Source organism: Ovis aries, chromosome 11, assembly GCF_016772045.2.
Source record: "Ovis aries strain OAR_USU_Benz2616 breed Rambouillet chromosome 11, ARS-UI_Ramb_v3.0, whole genome shotgun sequence".
NCBI classification, from domain to species: Eukaryota; Metazoa; Chordata; class Mammalia; order Artiodactyla; family Bovidae; genus Ovis; species Ovis aries.
Window position 1 is genome coordinate 569331 of NC_056064.1, and position 22972 is coordinate 592302.

General features: G+C 38.6%; 1 protein-coding gene across 1 annotated transcript in view; it reads left to right on the top strand.

Moving 5' to 3' along the window:
• The window catches only part of CA10 (carbonic anhydrase 10), a 568264-nt gene that overhangs the window by 540358 nt on the left and 4934 nt on the right, over positions 1-22972 (top strand). The window contains exons 4-5 of the mRNA XM_042255228.2: positions 15621-15693; positions 21853-22007. Of these exons, the coding sequence (XP_042111162.1) occupies positions 15621-15693; positions 21853-22007 (228 nt within the window). The remainder of the gene's footprint in view (positions 1-15620; positions 15694-21852; positions 22008-22972) is intronic.

Sequence of the window (22972 nt, forward strand, 5' to 3'; positions counted from 1 at the left end):
TTTGCAAATTAAAAAGAAAAAAGAAGAAGAAGAAGAACCACCTGTTACCAGGCACTAGGAAAGGCCACCAACAGGACTGATCCTTTCACTATAGCAAGTGGATTATGGGAAAGGCTACCACTAGAGCTGGATCTCTTGAACTCCTGGCCATTGGCTTCCCTGTGCATCTCCTCACTGGCTGGACTATATCTCTTGCAGCCACTGATCCCCCATGCACCTGTCTTTGCCAGGGCTCCTGTGACCCAGCAACCAGGCCACCTCCATGCCCTGTCCTCACCAGGTCAGATCTGAGTGCTTTGGGGAAACCTCAGGAACAGACCTCTGTGGGAGGCCCACATGCAGAGGTGGGGCTAAAGCCTTAGCTAAAGCCCAAGAATAGAGTGACTAAGGAAGAGGAATGGAAATCTTCTCATGTAATTGCACAAGCCACAAGTTAAATCCTCATGATCAGCTTGAAAAACTGTGCATCTGTGGAATATATGAATGGACAATGAGTGTTCCCACAACTGAGACCAGTCAATGGGGTGAAGTACATATGATGTTGGGCCAGCTCAGAGTCTGAGCTGCCCATACCTTGTCCACAGCGTGTACAGAAGCCTATCTAGAGAATACTAAGGACAGCAGAGTTTGGCTGGGGATCATAGTGGGGGTAAAAACACTGACAGATGAGACACCAGGAAAATATGCTTATTGCTATATTTATATGTTCTGTTCTGTTGCTGCTTTCATTATTTTTAATGCAATTTTTATTTTTCTATTTTTACTTTACCTTTCCACAGTTCTGTGTTCTTTCCTTGTTTTGTTTTTAACATTTACTTTACTTTATTTTTAGTTTGTATTCTTCTTTGGTTTTCTTTCTTGTTTTTCTTGGTTTTGTTTTTAATTGCTCTGATTTTGTTTTTAGGTTCTTTTATTTGTCTAGTTGCTTTCTGGTTTTTTATTTTCATTGTTTTTGTTTCTTTTTTTTGTGTGTGTGTGTCTTTTAGTTTTTATTTTTCTTTGTTTCAGTTTTCTTTTACCATCTATCTTCGGTTTTATTTGTTTCTTCGTTTTCCTTTAAAAAAAAATCATTCTTTGTTTTTGTCTTTTCTATTTGTCTTGGGTTTTGTTTGTCTGTTTAGTTTCTTTCCTGACCCTTTTTTCATTGCACTGTGTGGCTTGCAGGATCATGGTTCCCTAATCAGGGGTTAGGCCTGAACCTCTGAAGTGAGAGTGCCAAGGCCAGGACATTGGACCACTGGGGAATTCTTTCTTGTTGTTGTTCAGTCACTAAATCACGTCTGGTTCTTTGCAACTCCATGGGCTGCAACACTCCAGGCTCCTCTGTCTTTCATTATCTCACAGAGTTTTCTCAAATCCATGTCCATTGAGTCAATGCTGTTATCAAGCATATTCTTTACCACTGCACCACCTGGGAAATCCCAGAGAATTCTGAGACCCAGGGAATATTAATTGTCAAGATCTCAACAGAAAGTCTACCTTGACTCCAAGATACTTAATATGTCACACTAAACAATAAGCACAACTGGAACAAAAACCCACCTATTAGCAGACAGTCTATCTAGAGTGCTAAGCACACAGACATACCAAAACACACCACACGATGTGGGCCTGCCCATTGGAGGGATGTGACTCAGCTCTACCCATCAGAGCACAGACACCAGTCCTTCCCAATAGGAAACCTACTCAAGCCAATGGGCCAAACTCATCCACTGGGGACAGATACCCTAAGCAACAGCAGCAATGGTCCTACAACCTGCAGAAAGGAGACTTCAAAGACAGTAAGTTAGATACAATGAGAAGAATAATAAATATGGTGAAACTAGTAAAAACACAAGATCAAATAAATGAAGAGGAAATAGGCAATCTATGTGAAAAAAAATTCAGAGTAGTGAGAGTAAAGATGATCCAACTCTCAGAATTAAACTTGGACAGAAGATAGATGAAGTGTTTAACAAAGACTTAGATGAACTAAAGAAAAAAACAGTAATGAAAAACACAATAACTGGAATTGAAAACTCAGTTCAGTTCAGTCGCTCAGTCATGTCCGACTCTTTGTGACCCCATGAATCGCAGCACACCAGCCCTCCATGTCCATCACCAAATCCCGAAGTTCACTCAGATTCATGTCCATCGAGTCAGTGATGCCATCCAGCCATCTGATACTCTATCGTTCCCTTCTTCTCCTCCCTCCCAGCATCACAGTCTTTTCCAGTGAGTCAACTGTTCACATGAGGTGGCCAAGTACTGGAGTTTCAGCTTTAGCATCATTCCTTCCAAAGAAATCCCAGGGCTTCTCTCCTTCAGAATGGACTGGTTGGATCTCCTTGTAGTCCAAGGGACTCTCGAGAGTCTTCTCCAACACCACAGTTCAAAAGCATCAATTCTTTGGTGCTTAGCTTTCTTCACAGTCCAACTCTCATATCCATATATGACCACTGGAATAACCATAGCCTTGACTAGACGGACCTTTGTTCACAAAATAACGTCTCTGCTTTTGAATATGCTATCTAGGTTGGACATAACTTTTCTTCCAAGGAGTAAGCGTCTTTTAATTTCATGGCTGCAGTCACCATCTGCAGTGATTTTGGAGCCCCCCAAAATGAAGTCTGACACTGTTTCCACTGTTTCCCCATCTATTTCCCATGAAGTGATGGGACCGGATGCCGTGACATTCGTTTTCTGAATGTTGAGCTTTAAGCCAACTTTTTCACTCTCTTCTTTCACTTTCATCAGGAGGCTTTTTAACTTCTCTTCACTTTCTGCCATAAGGGTCGTGTCATCTGCATATATAAGGTTATTGATATTTCTCCTGGCAATCTTGATTCCAGCTTGTGTTTCTTCCAGTCCAGCATTTCTCATGATGTACTCTGCATATCAATTAAATAAGCAGGGTGACAATATACAGCCTTGACATACTCCTTTTCCTATTTGGAACCAGTCTTTTTCCATGTCCAGTTCTAACTGTTGCTTCCTGACCTACATACAGATTTCTCAAGAGGAATGTCAGGTGGTCTGGTATTCCCATCTCTTTCAGAATTTTCCACAGTTTATTGTGATCCACACAGTCAAAGGCTTTGGCATAGTCAATAAAGCAGAAATACATGTTTTTCTGGAACTCTCTTGCTTTTGCCATCATCCAGCGGATGTTGGCAATTGGATATCTGGTTCCTCTGCCTTTTCTAAAATCAGCTTGAACATCAGGGAGTTCATGGTTCACATACTGATGAAGCCTGGCTTAGAGAATTTTAAGTATTACTTTATTAGCATGTGATATGAGTGCAGTTGTGCAGTAAGTAGTTTGAGCATTCTTTGGCATTGTCTTTCTTTGGGACTGGAATGAAAACTAACCTTTTCCAGTCCTGTGGTCACTGCTGAGTTTTCCAAATTTGCTGGCATAATGAGTGCAGCACTTTCACAGCATCATCTTTCAGGATTTGAAATAGCTCAATAGGAATTCCATCGCCTCCACTAACTTTGTTCACAGTGATGCTTTCTAAGGCCCACTTGACTTCACATTCCAGGATGTCTGGCTCTAGATGAGTGATCACACCATCGTGATTATCTGGGTTATGAAGATCATTTTTGTACAGTTCTTCTGTGTATTCTTGCCACCTCTTCTTAATATCTTCTGCTTCTGTTAGGTCCATATCATTTCTGTCCTTTATCGAGGCCATCTTTGCATGAAATGTTCCCTTAGTATCTCTAATTTTCTTGAAGACATCTCTAGTCTTTCCCATTCTGTTGTTTCCCTCTATTTCTTTGCATTTGATTGCTGAAGAATGCTTTCTTATCTATTTTTTCTATTCTTTGGAACTCTGCATTCAGGTGCTTATATCTTTCCTTTTCTCCTTTGCTTTTTGCTTCTCTTCTTTTCACAGCTATTTGTAAGGCCTCCCCAGACTAGAAGGAATCAATAGCAAAATAACTGAGGCAGAGGAAAAGATAAGTGACAAAGAAGTTAGAAAGGTGGAAATAACTTCTGCAAAGCAGAATAAGGAAAAAAGAATGAAAAGAAATGAAGACAGTCTCAGAGACCTCTGTGACAATGCTAAACATAATCACATACAAGTAATAGGGGTCTCAGAAGAAAAAGAGATATAGAAAATGTCATAGAAAATATTTTAAATGATTCATATTTGAAAATTTCCCTAATATTGGAAAAGGAATAGTCACCCAAATCTGGCAAGTAAAGATAATCTCACACAGGATACAACATAAGAGGAAACACACCAAGACATATATTAAGCAAAATAACAAAATCAGAAGAAAAATAATAAAGGCAGTAAGGGAAAAAAAAAAAAAACAAGAAATAACATATCTAAGATATCAGCTAAAGTTTCAGCAGAAATTCTGCAACCCAGAAGGGAGTGGCAGGATATATTTAAAATAATGAAAAGAGAAAACCTACAACCAAAATTACTCTATCTAGCAAGGATCTCTTTCATATTCAAAAGAGAAATCAAAAGCTTCACAGATAAGTAAAACCTAAGAGAATCCAGTACCAACAAACTAGCTTTATAAAAATTTCTTAAAAAAAACTTCTCTAGATGCTAAACACAAGAAAAGAAAAAAAGAACTAAAAAAAACCCACATAATTAAGTAAATGGTAGTAGAAATATACATATTGACAATTACCTTAAATGCAAGTGGATTAAATGTGTCAGCATAAAGACATAGATTGATTAATGAAATCTAAAAGACAGTATATGTACTGTCCACAAGAAGTCCACTTCAGACCTAGGAACACATACAGACAGAAAATGAGCAGAAGAAAAAATATATTCCACGCAAATGTAAATAAAAAGAGAGTGGGAATACAAATAATCATATCAGAAAAAAAATACTTTAAAATAACAACTGTTACAAGAGACAAGAAAGGTCACTACATAATGGTCATGAGATCAACCCAAGAAGAAGATATAACAACTGTAACTATTTATGCACCTAATATAGGAGCACCTTAATACTTAAAGCAAATGCTAACAGCCATAAAAAGGGAAATGAATAGTAACACAATAATAGTGGGGTACTTTAACATCCCAAGTACACCAATGGACTGATCATCCAGACAAACAATTTAATAAGAAAACAAAGACGTTAGACTACAAATTAAAACAGAGACTTAATCGATATTTTTAGGACACTACATCTAAAAGCAGCATAAAACACTTTTTTCTCAAGTTCACATAAAACATTTTTCAGGATAGGTCATATATTAAGTAAAAAATCAAGTCTTGGTAAATTTAAGAAAACTGAAATTGCATCAGGTATCTTTTCCAACTACAGCACTATAAAATTAGTATTCAATTACAGGAAAAAGAAACACAGTAAAAACCACAAACACATGGAGCCTAAATAAAATGCTATTAAATAGCCAAAAAATTATTGAAGAAATCAAAGGGAAACTTAAAAATACTTAGAAATAAATGACAATGAAACATAACAACCTGAAACCTATATGATGCAGCAAAAGCAGTTCTAAGAGGGCAGTTAATAGAAATGCAATCCTACCGCAAGATTCACGAATACTCTCAAATAAACAACTTAACCTTACAAATAAAGCATCTAGAGAAAGAAGAAAAAGTTAGTAGGAGGAAAAAAAGTTATAAGGTCAGAGAAGAAATAAATGAAATAGAAATTAAGGAAACAATAGCAAATATCAATAAAACCAAAAGTTCATTGTTTGAGAATATGTTTTTAATAAATTGATCAACCTCACCCAGATTCCCCAAGGTGGGGAAAAAGGGAAGGAACTCAAATCAATAAAGCTATAAATGAAAAAGGAGAGATTATTAAATAAAATTCAATCAATTAAATTAATACAACTGACACTTCAGAAACATAAAGAATTATAAGGGATTACTACAAACAACTATATGCCAATAAAATGGGAAATCTGGAAGAAATTAACAAATTCTGTAAAAGGTAAAACCTTCCAAGACTGAACCAGAAAGAAGCAGAAAATATTAACAGACCAATCACAAGTAATAAAAATGAAATTCTGATTAAAAATCTTTCAATAGACAGAAGCCTGGAACCAGATAGCTTCACAGATGAATCCTATCAAGCACTTAGAGACAAGTTAATGCCTATTGTTCGCAAACTCTTCCAAAAATATAGCAGAGAGAGGAACACTCCCACACTCATTCTACAAGGCCATTATCACCCTGATACCAAAACCAGACAAAGATATACCAAAAAAACAGCCAATATTACCAATGAATATAGATTGTGCTATTCCTCAACAAAATAATAGCAATCTGAATCCAACAATACATTAAGAGAATTGTACATCATGATCAAGCAGAGTTTATCCAAGGGATGTAAGGATTCATCAGTATATGCAAATTGATCAATGTGGTAAAACATATTAACAAACAGTAAAATAAAAACCATGTCCCACGTGATCATCTCAGTAGATGCAGAAAAATACTTTTGGGAAAATTCAACACCCATTTAGGATTAAAAAAAAAAAGTCTGCAGAAAATGGATATAGAGGGAACATACCTCAAAATAATAAAGGCTATATATGACAAAACTCTGCAAAAAAACTCCTCAGTGGTGAAAATTTGAAAGCATTTCCTCTAAGATCAGGAATCAGACCAGGGATTGTCCTCTCTCACCATTATTATTTAACATAATCTTGGAAGTATACTAGTCACAGCAACCAGATAAGAAAAAGAAATAAAATGAATCCAAATTAAAAAAAAAAAAGTAAAACTGTCATTGTTTGCAGATGACATGAAACTATTCATAGAAAACCTAAATATGCCACCAGAAAACTCCTAGAGCTAATCAATGAATTTCATAAAGTCACAAGAGACAGAATTAATACACAGAAATCTGAACCCCTATATGCCAACAATGAACCATCAGAAAGAGAAATCAAGAAAATAATCTCATTTACCATTGCAACAAAAATAATAAAATACCTAGGAATAAACCCCCTTAAGGAGGCAAAAAAATTGTATGCAGACAACTATAAGATGAGATTAAAAAAAAATCAAAGATGACACAAACAAATAGAAAGATAGGTCATGTTCTTGGATTCAAAGAATCAGTGTTGTGAAAATAACTATATTACCCAAAGCAATCTACAGATTCAATGAAACCCCATCAAATCACTGATGGCATTTTTCATAGAACTTAGAACAGAAAATTATACAATTTGTATGGAAATACAAAAGGTCCTAAAAAGTCAAATCAGTCTTGAGAAAGAAAAACAGAACTGGACAATCAGGCTCCCTGACTTCAGATTATAGACAAAGGTACAGTCATCAAGACAGTATGGTACTGGCACAAAAAACAGAAATGCAGATTAATAGAAGAGGATAAGAAAACCAGAGATAAACTCACACACCTATGAACCTTGTCATGCACCTTATCTTTCACAAACAAGACAAGAGTACACAATGGAGAAAAGATAACATCTTAAGAAATGGTTCTGGGAAAACTGGGCAGGTACATGTGAAATAATAAAATCAGAACACTCTAACATCATGTACAAAAATAAACTCAAAATTATTTAATGACCTAAAGTTAAGGTAGGATAATATGAATTCTTAGAGGAAAACATAGGCAAAATACTCTATGACATAAATTGCAGGAGGATCTTTTTTGAGCCACCTCCTAGAGTAATAAAAATAAAACAAAAATTAACAAATGGGACCTAACTAAACTTAAAAGCTTTTGCATAGCAAAGGAAACCATAAACAAGATGAGAAGACAACTCTCAGAATTGGAGAAAATATTTGCAAATGGAACAACTGACAAAAGATTAATCTCTAAAATATAATTCATGCATTCAATATGAAAAATCTCAATCAAAAATGGGGCTGAAGACCTAAACAAATATTTATCCAAAAAATACATACAGATGGCCAACAAAGTTATGAAAAGATGCTTAGCATCACCTTTTCCTAGAGAAATGTAAACCAAAACTACAATGATGTATCACCTCACACAAGCCAGACTATCATTAAAAAAAAAAAAATCTACAAAAAAATTGTAAAGCAATTATCCTCCAATTAAAAATAAAGTTTTAAAAATTATACAAACAATAAATGCTGGAGAGAGTGTAGAGAAAAGTAAATCCTTTTGCTGTTGGTGCGAATGCAAATTGATATAGCCACCATGGAAAACCATAGGGGGTTCCTTAAAAAAAAATTAAAAATAGAACTACCATATGACCCAGCAACACTACTACTGTTCTTATACCCAGACAAAGCCAAAGTTGAAAAGGACACATGCACCACAATGTACATTGTAACACTATTTACAATAGCCATGGCATGAAATCAATCTAATTAACCGTATATATACACACACACAATGGGATATTCAGTTCAGTTCAGTCGCTCAGTCATGTCCGACTCTTTGGGACCCCATGAATAGCAGCACGCCAGGCCTCCCTGTCAATCACTATCTACCGGAGTTCACTCAGACTCACCTCCATCTAGTCCGTGATGCCATCCAGCCATCTAATCTTCGGTCATCCCCTTTTCCTTCTGCCCTCAATCCCTCCCAGCATCAAAGTCTTTTCCAATGAGTCAACCCTTCGCATGAGGTGGCCAAAGTACTGGAGCTTCAGCTTTAGCATCATTCTTTCCAAAGAAATCCTAGGGCTGATCTCTTTCAGAATGGACTGGTTGGATCTCCTTGCAGTCCAAGGGACTCTCAAGAGTCTTCTCCAACACTGGGGTTCAAAAGCATCAATTCTTCAGAGCTCAGCCTTCTTCACAGTCCAACTCTCACATCCATAAATTACCACAGGAAAAACCATAGCCTTCACTAGACTTAATTTAGTCGGCAAAGTAATGTCTCTGCTTTTGAATATACTATCTAGGTTGGTATAACTTTTCTTCCAAGGAGTAAGCGTCTTTTAATTTCATGGCTGCAGTCATCACCTGCAGTGATTTTGGAGCCCCCAAAAAATAAAGTCTGACATTGTTTCTACTGTTTCTCCATCTATTTCCCATGAAGTGATGGGACCGGATGCCATGATCTTCGTTTTCTGAATGTTGAGCTTTAAGCCAACTTTTTCACTCTCCTCTTTCACTTTCATCAAGAGGCTTTTTAGCTCCTCTTTACTTTCTGCCATAAGGGTCGTGTCATCTGCATATCTGAGGTTATTGATATTTCTCCAGGCAATCTTGATTCCAGCTTGTGTTTCTTTCAGTCCAGCGTTTCTCATGATGCACTCTGCATATCAGTTAAATAAGCAGAGTGACAATATACAGCCTTGATGTACTCCTTTTCCTATTTGGAACCAGTCTGTGGTTCCATGTCCAGTTCTAACTGTTACTTCCTGACCTGCATACGGATTTCTCAAGTGGCAGGTCAGGTGGTGTGGTATTCCCATCTCTTTCAGAATTTTCCACATTTTATTTTGATCCACACAGTCAAAGGCTTTGGCATAGTCAATAAAGCAGAAATAGATGTTGTTCTGGAACTCTCTCGCTTTTGCCATGATCCAGCAGATGTTGGCAATTTGATCTCTGGTTCCTCTGCCTTTTCTAAAACCAGCTTGAATATCAGGAAGTTCATGGTTTACGTATTGCTGAAGCCAGGCTTGGAAAATTTTGAGCATTACTTTACAAGCATGTGAGATGAGTGTAATTGTGTGGTAGTTTGAGCATTCTTTGTCATTGCCTTTTTTTGGAATTGGAATGAAAACTGACTTTTCCAGTCCTGTGGCCACTGCTGAGTTTTCCAAATTTGCTGGCATATTGAGTGCAGCACTTTCACAGCATCATCTTTCAGATTTGAAACAGCTCCAATTGAATTCCATCACCTCCACTAGCTTTGTTCATAGTGGTGCTTTCTAATGCCCACTTGACTTCACTTTCCAAGATGTCTGGCTCTAGAATAGTGATCACATCATCATGATTATCTGGGTCGTGAAGATCTTTTTTGTACAGTTCTTCTGTGTATTCTTGCCACCTCTTCTTAATATCTTCCACTTCTGTTAGGCCTATACCATTTCTTTCCTTTATCAAGCCCATCTTTGCATGAAATGTTCTCTCGGTGTCTCTTACTTTCTTGAAAAGATCTCTAGTCTTTCCCATTTTGCTGCTTTCCTCTATTTCTTTGCATTGATCACTGAAGAAGGCTTTCTTATCTTTTCTTGCTCTTCTTTGGAACTCTGCATTCAGATGCTATATCTTTCCTTTTCTCCTTTGCTTTTCACCTCTCTTCTTTTCACAGCTATGTGTAAGGCCTTCCCAAACAGCCATTTTGCTTTTTTGCATTTCTTTTCCATGGGGATGGTCTTGTTCTCTGTCTCCTGTACAATGTCACGAACCTCATTCCATAGTTCATCAGACACTCTATCAGATCTAGTCCCTTAAATCTGTTTCTCACTCCCACTGTATAATCATAAGGGATTTGATTTAGCTCATACCTGAATGGTCTAATGGTTTTCCCTACTTTCTTCAATTTTAGTCTGAATTTTGTAATAAGGAGTTCATGATCTGAACCACAGTCAGCTCCTGATCTTGTTTTTGTTGACTGTATAGAGCTTCTCCATCTTTGGCTGCAAAGAATATAGTCAATCTGATTTCAGTGTTGACCATCTGGTGATGTCCATGTGTAGTCTTCTCTTGTGTTGTTGGAAGAGAGTGCCTGCTATGACCAGTGAATTTTCTTGGCAAAACTATATTAGTCTTTGCCCTATTTCATTCTGCATTCCAAGGCCAAATTTTCCTGTCACTCCAGGTGTTTCTTGACTTCCCACTTTTGCATTCCAGTCCCCTATAATGAAAAGGACATCTTTTTTGGGTGTTAGTTCTAAAAGGTCTTGTAGGTCTTAATAAAACCGTTGAACTTCAGTGTCTTCAATGTTACTGGTTGGGGCATAGACTTGGATAACTGTGATATTTAATGTTTTGCATTGGAGATGAACAGAGATCATTTCATTGTTTTTGAGACTGCATCCAAGTACTGCATTTCACACTCTTTTGTTGACCATGATGACTACTCCATTTCTTCTGAGGGATTCCTGCCTGCAGTAGTAGATATAATGGTCATCTGAGTTAAATTCACCCATTCCAGTCCATTTTAGTTCGCTGATTCCTAGAATGTTGAAGTTCTCTCTTGCCATCACTTGTTTGACCACTTCCAATTTGCCTTGATTCGTGGACCTGACATTCCAGGTTCCTATGCAATATTGCTCTTTATAGCATTGGACCTTACTTCTATCACCAGTCACACCCACAACTGGGTATAGTTTTTGCTTTGGCTCCATCCCTTCATTCTTTCTGGAGTTATTTCTCCACTGATCTCCAGTAGCATATTGGTCACCTATAGACCTGGGAAGTTCCCCTTTTGGTATCCTATCATTTTGCCTTTTCATACTGTTCATGGGGTTCTCAAACCCACAGGCATGGCTTGGTTTCATTGAGTTAGACAAGGCTGTGGTCCTAGTGTAATTAGATTGACTAGTTGTCTGTGAGCATGGTTTCAGTGTGTCTGCCCTCTGATGCCCTCTTGCAACACCTACCATCTTATTTGAGTGTCTCTTACCTTTGGCGTGAGGTATCTCTTCATGGCTGTTCCAGGAAAATATAGCCTCTGCTCCTTACCTTGGATGAGGGGATGTTACTTACCCATTAAAAGGAACAATACTGGGTCATTTGTAGAGACTATCATACCTAGATAGTGGACCTAGATAATGGACCTAGAGATTACCATCTAGATAATGGACCTAGAGACTATCATACAGAGTACAGTAAGTGAGAAAGAGAAAAAACAAATATCATGTATTAACACATGTATGTGGTATCTAGAAAAATGGTATACATGATCTTATTTCCAAAACAGAAATATAGACACAGTTATAGCATACGAATATATGGACGCCAAGGTGAGAAGGAGGGGTTGGACGATTTAAGAAATTGAAATTGACATATATACACTATTGTTACTATATATAAAATAGATAACTAATGATGACCTACTGTTTAGCTCAGGAAATGCTACCTAGTGAGTGCTCTGTTGTGACCTAAATGGGAAGGAAATCCAAAAAAGAGGGCATATGTGCATATGTATAGCTACTTCACTTTTCTATACAGTGGAGACTAACACAATATTGTAAAACAGATATACTCCAATAAAAATTATTTTTAAAAACCTTTTCCTACTCTTGGCCTGAGGATGTTCCTTGATTAGATTTCATGTCTGCTCCCTGAGATAATTAACTTGTTCACAATCTTCTGAATCCCTCAGCTCTACCTTTAGGGTTTTCTCCTCTTTAGGTAAGAAATATCTGTTATTCTCATTCTGATTTCTATCCATAAAATGTTAGAAGTCCAGAAATCTTTTTGAACTATTGCAATTCTTTTTGTCACAACAGGTAGTTATTTTATTGGTGTAATGGACTTTAAAACCTGATGAATTTTATATGTATCTGATGCGTATCTACTTCACTACTTTTGAAGTAGTGAATTGCATCCAATTTTTTTTTTTCCCAAGATAGGGCTTTCTCTACTCTGGTTGCAGCAAACTCCTGTAGGGAAAAGAAACAATGTCCTTAGGATTATTAGCAGCCTATTTTTCTTGCTGAGGACTCTTTTATTTAGCTTAGAACTTTTAGAGGTATTACAAAGGGTCTTCTGTCCAAGTTCCTGTAGATGAAAATTTTGCCAAATGTTCTACGTCATAACTTGGTTCATCATTTTTTTTTTTCATTCTCTACTAACAGTTGCCTCATTGTTTTCCAACGTCAATCTATAGCCTGAATTCAAAGCTAATATTAAGTATGTACAAATTATTATGAAAACAAAACCTAAAGTGGGCAACACCCACTTTGGGATACTAGTCTTTACATCAATTAACTTTTGCTGTTTTAATATTTGTTTTAAACAATAAACATTTCTAATTTCTTAAAAAAAAATCTGTCTTCCCAAAAGCAGGGGTGGGTGGTGGTGGTGCAGTGTGGCAGTTGTAAAAGTTGCATTCATTGTGTAGCTCCTTGGGAAGTTTTAGCCAGACCGTTAGAGGAAGTGCCCCAGTCAGAACTTCAAATCTGATGACAGTCAATAGAAATTCAGGATTTGGCAGTAGAGAGTTTTAATACAGCTCTCAGGAAGACATTATCATCACACAGAATAGACACAGGGGCAGCCCCAGGCACCACTCCTCCTCCTTCCTCATGAGCATCACCTTTTACAAGAGGCACTTTGCTCTGTCTGGTCATACAGCCTCCTAACTTCCTCTCTTCCTCTCCCTCACGTGGGTCAGATCAAGCCTTTACGTGATCCCAGGAGAGCTGAACCCTGGACATAACTGCTGCCACTGACAACCAAGCCCACCTCCTTTAGCTTGTCACTGGCAAATATAGAAAAGGGCTTTTGACCAGATAAGTATGATTTTATGCTTTCTTCATCCCTAATAAAACTTCCCAAAGGAAATTGGTCTTGGTACAGACAGATCCTTCCAATCCCTGCTCTATACCTCTTGGCACCATCACAGAACCTCCTATAATAAATAGTAGATTACTAAATGCGAGGCACTGAGACATGTATTTACATATATATTTTATCATTTAACCCTAACAATAAACCTGTGGGGTGGGGATCATTGTCCCTAAGGAAAATGAGGAAAATGGTACAGATAATTTTTGACATTACATCCCTGTTCATGAAGCTCATAATAGTACATTCAGGAAAGGAACCCAGGTCTTGCTTGACTTTAATATTGACACAAATGACCTTGTTCACATAGAGCTGGAAGGGAAAAAAGAGAAAACAACATTTAAAAAATTTCCCCTACATCCCCATGCTATCCGCAAACATAGGACAAATACCTATATCCCTCAACCAGCCTCAATTATGACATTGATAACTTATTGTTGTGTTCAACCTGGGACATACTTACTCTTATGCAGCCTGAAGGCATTTCACAATATTAAGCAATGCATACCCAAGGGCTCACATCTCCTGTAAATTTCCCAAAACTAGGCCTTCTGTGAGTAACTCTCATGACCAACATGGACTGCCCAACAGCTCTTGACCTTTGATGAGTGCCTCAGCCTCGGCTGCTGACATTGCCTCACTTTGCTCAAAGTTTCCGAATCAGTGAATGTCATCCTGTCAATGTGGGCACATTACAGCTGACGGGGTGATTGATTTGACAGAAGTGAGCCTTCTAACTGAAAACTACTGGAATGTTTCACAGGCTCCTGTAGAAACACTCATTCCATTTAGATTGCTGACACAGGTCCTGATTGTTTCCCTGTGGGTTACTGACAGGAACTTATGCCCCAGACCCTGAGATCAGTAAAAGGATTGTCCCTAGCTCCTGCATCTTCTCAGAACAGTTTCCAACTTAGGGATGCTTCCTACTCTTTCCCTGAGCAAATCTGAAGCTTTCAGGCTGGATCTCAAAATAACCTACAGCATTTCTATCTTTGTCCAACATAATCAACTCCAAGATGCTCTACAGTGAATCATCCAAGCTGTGACTTGCCATTCACTCATCCCCAAACTGATTGTGCATAGGACACAGGCCAGACTTTTCTTGGTACTGATACCTAGAAATGACATGAACAAAGCCTCTGGTACTCTTCCCCTCCTTCTGATCTTTCTACCTCCCCTTCCTAGTTCCCTGAAAGGTAAGCAGTAACAGAAATTGAGAAGCCCCATATCTAGGTCAGCTGAACCCTTGGGATGTCAACCGGCCAAAATCTGAGTCATAAAAGGGTTGCAATTGTTTGTTAAAATAAAAGATTTGTTTCACTTATCTATGTCCCCTCCTAAACCCCCACCTTTCCTATAACCACAGGGAGCAGATATTTGGCTATGATTGCTGCTCAGTCACACACCATTAACTTCCTATTTAAGTGCATATATACCAAGTACATATTTTATCCTCTCACCCACATAGTCAACACACTAAATCCCACAAATTGTCTGTGTGTATTTTGGAAATTTTTTGACTATTTTCAATCAGCTCAGAAGTGTCTAGTTGTAATGTTAACTCTGCCTAGACTCACCAGGTACCATGGACCCAAGGCACTCAGTTAAAGGACATGGCCTTACCTAACAGGACAATCTATTTTTGACTCTCCTTTCATGGGTTGCATCAGCACAAATACTCTGGGTACTCTTTCTGTTTCTTGCTGTACTTAGATAACTATCCCCTTCCTAATATGTCACTCCCTGCTGCTGCTGCTTCTTCTTCTTCTGCTGCTGCTGCTGCTAAGTCGCTTCAGTCATGTCCAACTCTTAGTGACCCCATGGACTGAAGCCCACTAGGCTCCTCTGTCCATGGGATTTTCCAGACAAGAGTACTGGAGTGGGGTGCCACTGCCTTCTCTGATGTCACTCCTTACTCTCTACTTAAAATCTTCTGATTGTTCCCTATTCCTAGAAAATAAACTTTAAATGCCCTAATATGACATTCAAAGCCTGGCATGAGCTATCCCCTGCCTACCTTTCTATCTTTACCTCCCATCCTTCTGCCATACTCTCACTTTCACCTGTCCTGAAATGCTTCCCTAAGAATGGCTAGTTCTCCCATGTCTATGTGTGCACAATATGTTTTTCCTCACCCTTCCTCCTTTTCCACTGAAGTTAACTTCTGTCTACCTTTTATTAATATTTTCTTTTCCCCCCTAGGTTTCTGATTCATCAAACCCATTTCTTAATCGAATGCTCAACAGAGATACTATCACAAGAATAACATATAAAAGTAAGTTTGGCTGAATTTTCTATATAGCAACTATTCTATAAAGGTTAGTCCTGTTTGAAGGCAGAAAGCCAGAACTAATGATCTCCAAGGGCCTCTTTCAGCTTCATGATCATTCAATTCTGTAGAAAATCACTCTGGAGAGTCAGGGTTGGCTAAGAAACAAATCATTTCAAGAAGAAACACCCAGGGTGCCTTTTTCATCCATGCCTGTCTAAAGCAATAATGATTATTATGACGATGGTCATCATTATCCTATGGATTGGTAATGAGCTGGGAGACTCTACTAGCTGACAGACTCCGACATATCAGCTGGCCACATTTAGGGCTTTGCCAATTATGTGATTGAGAAAGCATTCACCAGCTGGTTTGATCCAACTTCAACATATTCCAAGGCCCTCAGCTGGACCACATTTCCCCCTCTGTCACTGGATCTCCCTTTCAGGTTAGACAAGGTGGAATTTTTCTTCATTTCCATGTGTGACACCATGAGCTATAGAATTCTGCCCAATTTCCTTGGGTTTCTAGAGTGTATAATCCCCTGAATCTGTAAGCAGAAAAGAGATGATGGTGCAAAGTTGAAAAGAGTAGAGTAGAAAGGGTGCCACTGTCTTCTGCAGCAATCTCAGAGGTTGCAGGACTTGGCAAAAGTTATGGAAATAGTATACACAAAGGGATTAAAGAAAATAACAGGAAAAAAATTAACTAATTAGAAGTGAGCAGGAAAGTGGGATTTTGTCCTTAAGCAAAGTGCATCCTCATTTTGTTCCCTCCTTTGTAAAGAATTTTAAATTCAGTTTCTAAGGTCATTCTAAATCTAGGATTTTGAATCTGATTTTTTCAAAAGTAAAAAACAGTACATAAACATTCTAACACACCACATACCCCTGGCATATACTCACTTGGTGGAGAAAACTGCTATGGATGGTGATGTGGAAAGACAAAGTGAATCTCTTACAGATCTCATCTAGGACTGCTGGAGGAAAAGTGTGGAGCACCCTTCTCTTTTTCAATTATTCATCAATTCAGCAAGCATTTCTTTCATACCTGCCCCATGACAGCACCAAGTGAAGCTCTTGGGATAAAGAGATGGGCCAGACACCAGCCCTCCACACAGAGCACGCCCCTATGAAGAGTTTGGGGATGCTGGGGGTAATGAATGTACCTGGAGAATCAGCTAGAAGAATTATCTCCAAAACCATTCCAGTCTTCCTCATAAGTACCCATAGAGTCCTTTAAACTCCAACTTAGATTGCTTTGCAAAGGGAGACATTTCTGTGCTGGGTTGTAAATACATTTTATAGCTGCTCATAAAGATTGTTAGTTTTTTAATTTTTTTACTAAAAGAGCATAAAATTAAATAAAATGTTTTCAAATAATCTTGAATTTGCAGTTTAGAGACCATGAAGAACCATGAAATTACACTTTAAACCCCAACACACCATCTAAGAGATTGCTAGCTGCAGTCAACCATTAGTCAAACTTTGCAACCCACCCCACCTCACAGCTCTAGGCTGATTAATGTAAAGTGATTTGGCTGCTTCCAAAGATAAAACCAGTCATATGGGTTTATGCTATGGGAAGGTGGCCTTTCACATGAACAATGAGTCTCTCACTCTTTAGTCAGGGAGACAAACATATAATGGTGTTTCTTAAAGATTTGTGTAATAAGCACAATGTATTAAAAATTGGAATGGAACTCTAGGGATCATAGAAAATCTGCCTAAAATTCATGGCAGAGTTTTAAATAGGTATTGCTATTCAAATAAGTACAAAATAGATGAACAACCATTTGGTGAGGAAAGACAGAAGGAAAGAAAGGGATGGAGGAATAGAGGAAAGAAGGGAGAGAAAAAAGAAAGAGAGGGAAGGAGAGTGGGAGAGAAAGGAGAGGGAAAGGAAGGAAAGAAAGACGGAAGGAGAGAGTGAAGAACATTCCAAACAGCATACACAAATGCAAGGAGAGGATTTAAAGGACTCTGAAGAGTTCAAAGACAGGAAATTTGCCTTCATCAGCTCTTCCTCTGCATGGACAAGTGAGAGTGACCTAGACACTGCAATGCCTAGGACATGTGGCTGAAAGGGATGGATTTTCTCAGCAGGAAAGTGCCAACACTCTTCTTTCTAGCTCATCACCTAGAGGCAGCCAGCCTGTGGAAATTTGGCCAAACAAGGGAGCAACAAGAAAGTTTCTGAAACAGAAGTCATGCCTGAGTATACAGCCAGTGTGGGAAACATAAGCCTGAGAAGTCCCTCTAGGGGCTCAGCAGGAGACAGCAGGTTATGCTGGCATTTTCCCATGAACTCTGGTAGACAACACCCCCTGCTCAGGGGCCCCTACAAGAGTCCTCTGTTTCATCCTTTTAAGAAAGCAAGAAAGAAATGAATCCCACCCTCTCCACCCAGCTACTATCCAACCACAATACTCAGAAACACCTGACCTTGGTCCCTTACCACCCTCACAACAAACCCATTCTTCTGCTGCTACCCAGAATTAGACTCCAGTGTAGCTTCAGTCTGCCACACTCACTCAGATGTGTACACACTCTGCTAATTGCTTCAGCATCAGGAACATGGAAGTAATGCTAGCTAAGCATTTTCCATACTCCAGGGAGCTTCACATGCAGCATCTTAGCTGGTGCTCACATAGTCCTATTCCCAAAATAGGTATTACTAGCTATCCAAGTTTATAGATGAGGAAAGCAAAGCTCTAAGAAGTGAAGCCCTCTGTCAATGATACACATTTAGTGAGTGGCTCTATTAGTCAGCAAATTCTGCATAATGAACAAGCATTCAACAATAGGCATTGATTTCTCACTGCTGCATCTGTGGGTTGGTTGGAGTGACTCGGTAAATCTGCAAGTCAGATAAGGTCAGATAGCATGGCTTTCTTTGGTCTAGGATCAAGTACTTCTCATGTTGGGGATCAGAAATGTGTGATGTTATTTAAGGCCTAGTCTTGAAACTCACACACTGTCACTTCTATCCACTGTTCACCGTTCAAAGCAAGTCACATGGCCAGGCCCAACATAAAAATGCTCCCATGGATTTGGGGCTGGGAAGGGAATGAGCATTTCCTGGACAATAGTTTACTCATCCATATTGGGGTAGTAAGGATTTTAGCATAGGTCGTTCCAGGGATGTTTTAGGCTCTTTCTTTCCTATTGTCTTCCTCCCTAATGGGCAAGGAAAGCTTAGCTCTTAGCTCTGAGCTTAGCTCTTAGCTCTGACCTTAGCTCTTAGCTCTGACCTTAGCTCTGAGGTCTTAAATCTATTTGTATTGCTAATACTCTCACATTACATGAAGCTGCTCAGCTTGTTCTTTTAATCCCAAATTTAGTTCAGTCTGAAGACACTTCTCTTTGCTTTTTGCCAATGTTTTCACTTTGGAAGGGTCATAAACTAAGCAAAGAACTTGTGGGCAACTTGAAATTTCAGGCTCATACCATCCTAAGCCCCCTGCAACTCCTGCTTCTCCTTTGGCATGGGACTACTGGTGAAATAATTGCCATTCAAAGGAAGACAGTGGCATCACCATTATTTGGTACATACTGAGACCAGAGGAGACATAGAGATTAGTACTAGATGGGGTCATTCTTCCCCATCAGTCTTTCCTTTGGGGATGTTTCATAATGAAAAGTCAATCTAAGACTCTGAGCAGAGAGTGACATGATCTCCTGACAAAAGAATCACTCCATTTGCTTGGATGAAACATACTCATGGGTGAGAAGGGAATCAGAAGTTTCAAATAAGTTAATCTCGAAATGAGCTTCAAAGAAGTATAGAGTTTGCAGCTGTATATATGAATGTGGATTTCAGGAGAGATAACTACAGATATACATGTGGAAGTCACTTGGATCCAGATAGCATTTAAACCTGGATGAGATCATGGCAGAGAATAAATAAAGAAGAGAGAAACATATCCTCTTTTTTTTTTTTTTTGCTTTTCTTTAAATATAAATTTATTCATTTTAATTGGAGGCTAATTAATTTACAATATTGTATTTGTTTTTGGACTCTGTGGGAGAGGGCGAGGGTGGGAAGACTTAGGAGGATGGCATTGAAACATGTATAATATCATATATGAGACAAATCACAAGTCCAGGTTCGATGCAGGATAGAGGATGCTTGGGGCTGGTGCACTGGGATGACCCAGAGGGATGGTACGGGGAGGAAGGTGGGAGGGGATTCAGGATGCGGAACTCGTGTACACCTGTGGCGGATTCATGTTGATATCCTCATTTTTTTAAGAACAGCTCAGATGCCCATGATCTAACATTGTAAATCATTTCTAAAGATAGTTTTTAAATTCTACCCTGGAAGTGAACATGAAAGTGAAGTTGTTCAGTCGTGTCCGACTTTGCGACCCCATGGACTGTAGCCTATCAGGCTCCTCCGTCCATGGGATTTTCCAGGCAAGAGTGCTGGAGTGGATAGCCATTTCCTTCTCTAGGGAATCTTCCCGACCCAGGAATTGAACCCGGGTGTCTCGCATTGCAGGCAGACACTTTACCGTCTGAGCCACCTCTTGTATATCTATATCTGTCTCATCAACTGGTTCAAGAGGTGTAAAGAGGCAGGAGTTAGCATGGAATCATGGGGTAAAATCACCACAGAATGACAGCCAGTAGTCACACTGTCCATTTTCTTGATTTGAACATACATTAGATGACTAGGAAGAAAAAAGGAATTGTGCAAAATCATTCTGTTGAGCCAGTTGAGAAAATCAACGTCAGTAATCCATAGAAAGAGGAAACAGGAAAATATTGCCAAAACGACTGTGCATTTTGGAAGCCAACATGTTAGTAAAAGCTATACTATAAAGGACTATAATACTACACTATACTTGTAGCACTCAGTATGTTCTGGTGAAGAGATATAGAACTAAGCAGACCTCGGCTCCTAGCTCTACCATATCTTTACTGTATAGCTTCAGGCAAGTTTCTTAACCTCTCTTAGGTAATTTCCTGATCAATAAAATGAGGATACTAATACTGATGTTGAGAGAGTTGAGATGAGGATTAAATATGGTGCCTGGACAAAGACTGGTATAAACAAGGTGCTTAATAACATGTGTTTCTCTATTACCCCTAGGTATGTTTTGGTCAAATCTAGCTTCTTGGGAGATGAGAGGAAGGTCAATATAATACTAAATAAAATTATCTTCAAGGTGAATACAACACAGGGCACATAAGCAACATAGCTTGTTTACTCAAATGAACTCCAGCTCCTGTGTCGGACCCATGCAATGCATGGCAATAGTCTAGTGAGCTTCTACTTTCTTTGAAAGTTTGGATTTCATATGTGTGACCAAATCTTATAACACACTCTCACTAAACCAGACTGACAATGGAAAAAAATAAAACAGCCTAAATTAATTTCAGCTGACTTTGGAAACTCTTTTAAAGAAAATCTACACAGCAGCAGAATCTGGGATATCTGCACAACAGTATTTTGGAAGCAGATTGTTATTCTTTTACATGGGTTAAATCCATAAACATAGCCTTTTGATTCTGGCCTTCCCTCTCTACCAGAACACACACACACACACACACACACACACACACACACACACACACACACCTGTCCTCAAATGTGTATGCAACACAGAGGTTGATTATAGTTTCAGAAAAACCTTATTATTTTTTTTTTCTTTACTCTAGAACCATGCTTGGAATGCCCCTCATTCTGTAGTCTCCTTCAGTCCCTCCTCCCTATCACATTTAATAAAATAAAATAAAATAATAGCAGCATGCTAGAGTATCCAATATGGTCAAAGTGCAAGCTTGATTAAACAAATCATGTTAACCTTTAATAAAGATGTGTTGAGTGCTTCCTTTTCTTATCCATTACGTTCAATTTCATATTGTATACCCAAGCCACCATCAGAGGAAGCATCATTAAGTGTGAATCTTATCATGTTATTCCTCTGCCTAAAACATTTTGGTCGTTCCATATTGCCATGACTAGCACTAGAGTAAAAAATAAACATTTTTTGTTGTTGTTGTTTAAAATGATTATATTTGGGGGACTGTTTGTTCCTGCAGCCTATCCTGACAGTCTACTGGAATACAAAAAGGCCCCCCCCCAAAAAAAAATGTTATCGTAATAACCAACACTTTCTCAAGAGTCCTAATTTTTAAGTCTTATTTTATTCTTTAGATGATGCATATTTACTACAAGGACTTAATATAGAAGAGCTATATCCAGAGACTTCTAGTTTCATTACTTATGATGGGTCCATGACTATCCCACCCTGCTATGAGACAGCAAACTGGATAATAATGAACAAACCTGTCTATATAACCAGGATGCAGGTGAGTTTCTCTGTGGTCTTTTAGCTAATGGGAACATGATGTGAAGACTGGCTGGGTTTTTGGAGTGCTTATTGTATTTATTTGCTTGGACTGCTTTAACAATATTCCACAAATTTGGTGGCTTAAACTGAAACATATTACCTCACAGTTTTGGAAGCTCTAAGTCCAAGATCATGCTGTCTGCAGAGATATTTCCTTCAGATGAATTAAGGGGAAATTTGTTCTATACTTCTCCCCTGGTTTCTGGCGGTTTTCTGAAAAGCTTTGGTACTCCTTAGCTTATAGAAGCATCACCTCAATCTTCCTTTATCTTTACATGGCATTCTCCCAATGTGTGTGTCTCTTTGCCCAAATCCCCCTTAATAAGAACATCAGTCAAATGGGATTAGGGTCTACCCCAATTAGTCATATTAGATTAGTGTCCACTTCAATAACCTCATTTAATTACATCAATAATGATCCTCAAAATTCAAAAACAAATATCCTGGCATCCCATCCCATCACTTCATGGGGTAACAGTGGAAAAAGTGAAAGACTTTATATTCTTGGGCTTCAAAATCACTGCAGATGATGACTGCACCTATGAAATTAAAAGATGTTTGCTCCTTGGGAGAAAAGCTATGGCAAATCTAGACAGCATATTAAAAAGCAGAGATATTACTTTGCTGACAAAGGACCATGTAGTCAAAGCTATGGTTTTTCCAGTAGTCAGCATGGATATGAGAGTTGGACCATAAAGAAGGCTGAGTGCCAAATAATTGATGCTTTTGACTGTGGCGTTAAAGACTCTTGAGAGTCCCTTGCACTGCAAGGAGATCAAACCAGTCAATCCCAAAGGGAATCAATCCTGAATATTCATTAGAAGGACTGATGCTGAAGCTGAAGCTCCAATACTTTGTCCGCCTGATGCAAAGAACTGACTCATTGGAACAGACCCTGATGCTGGAAAAGATTGAAGGCAGGAG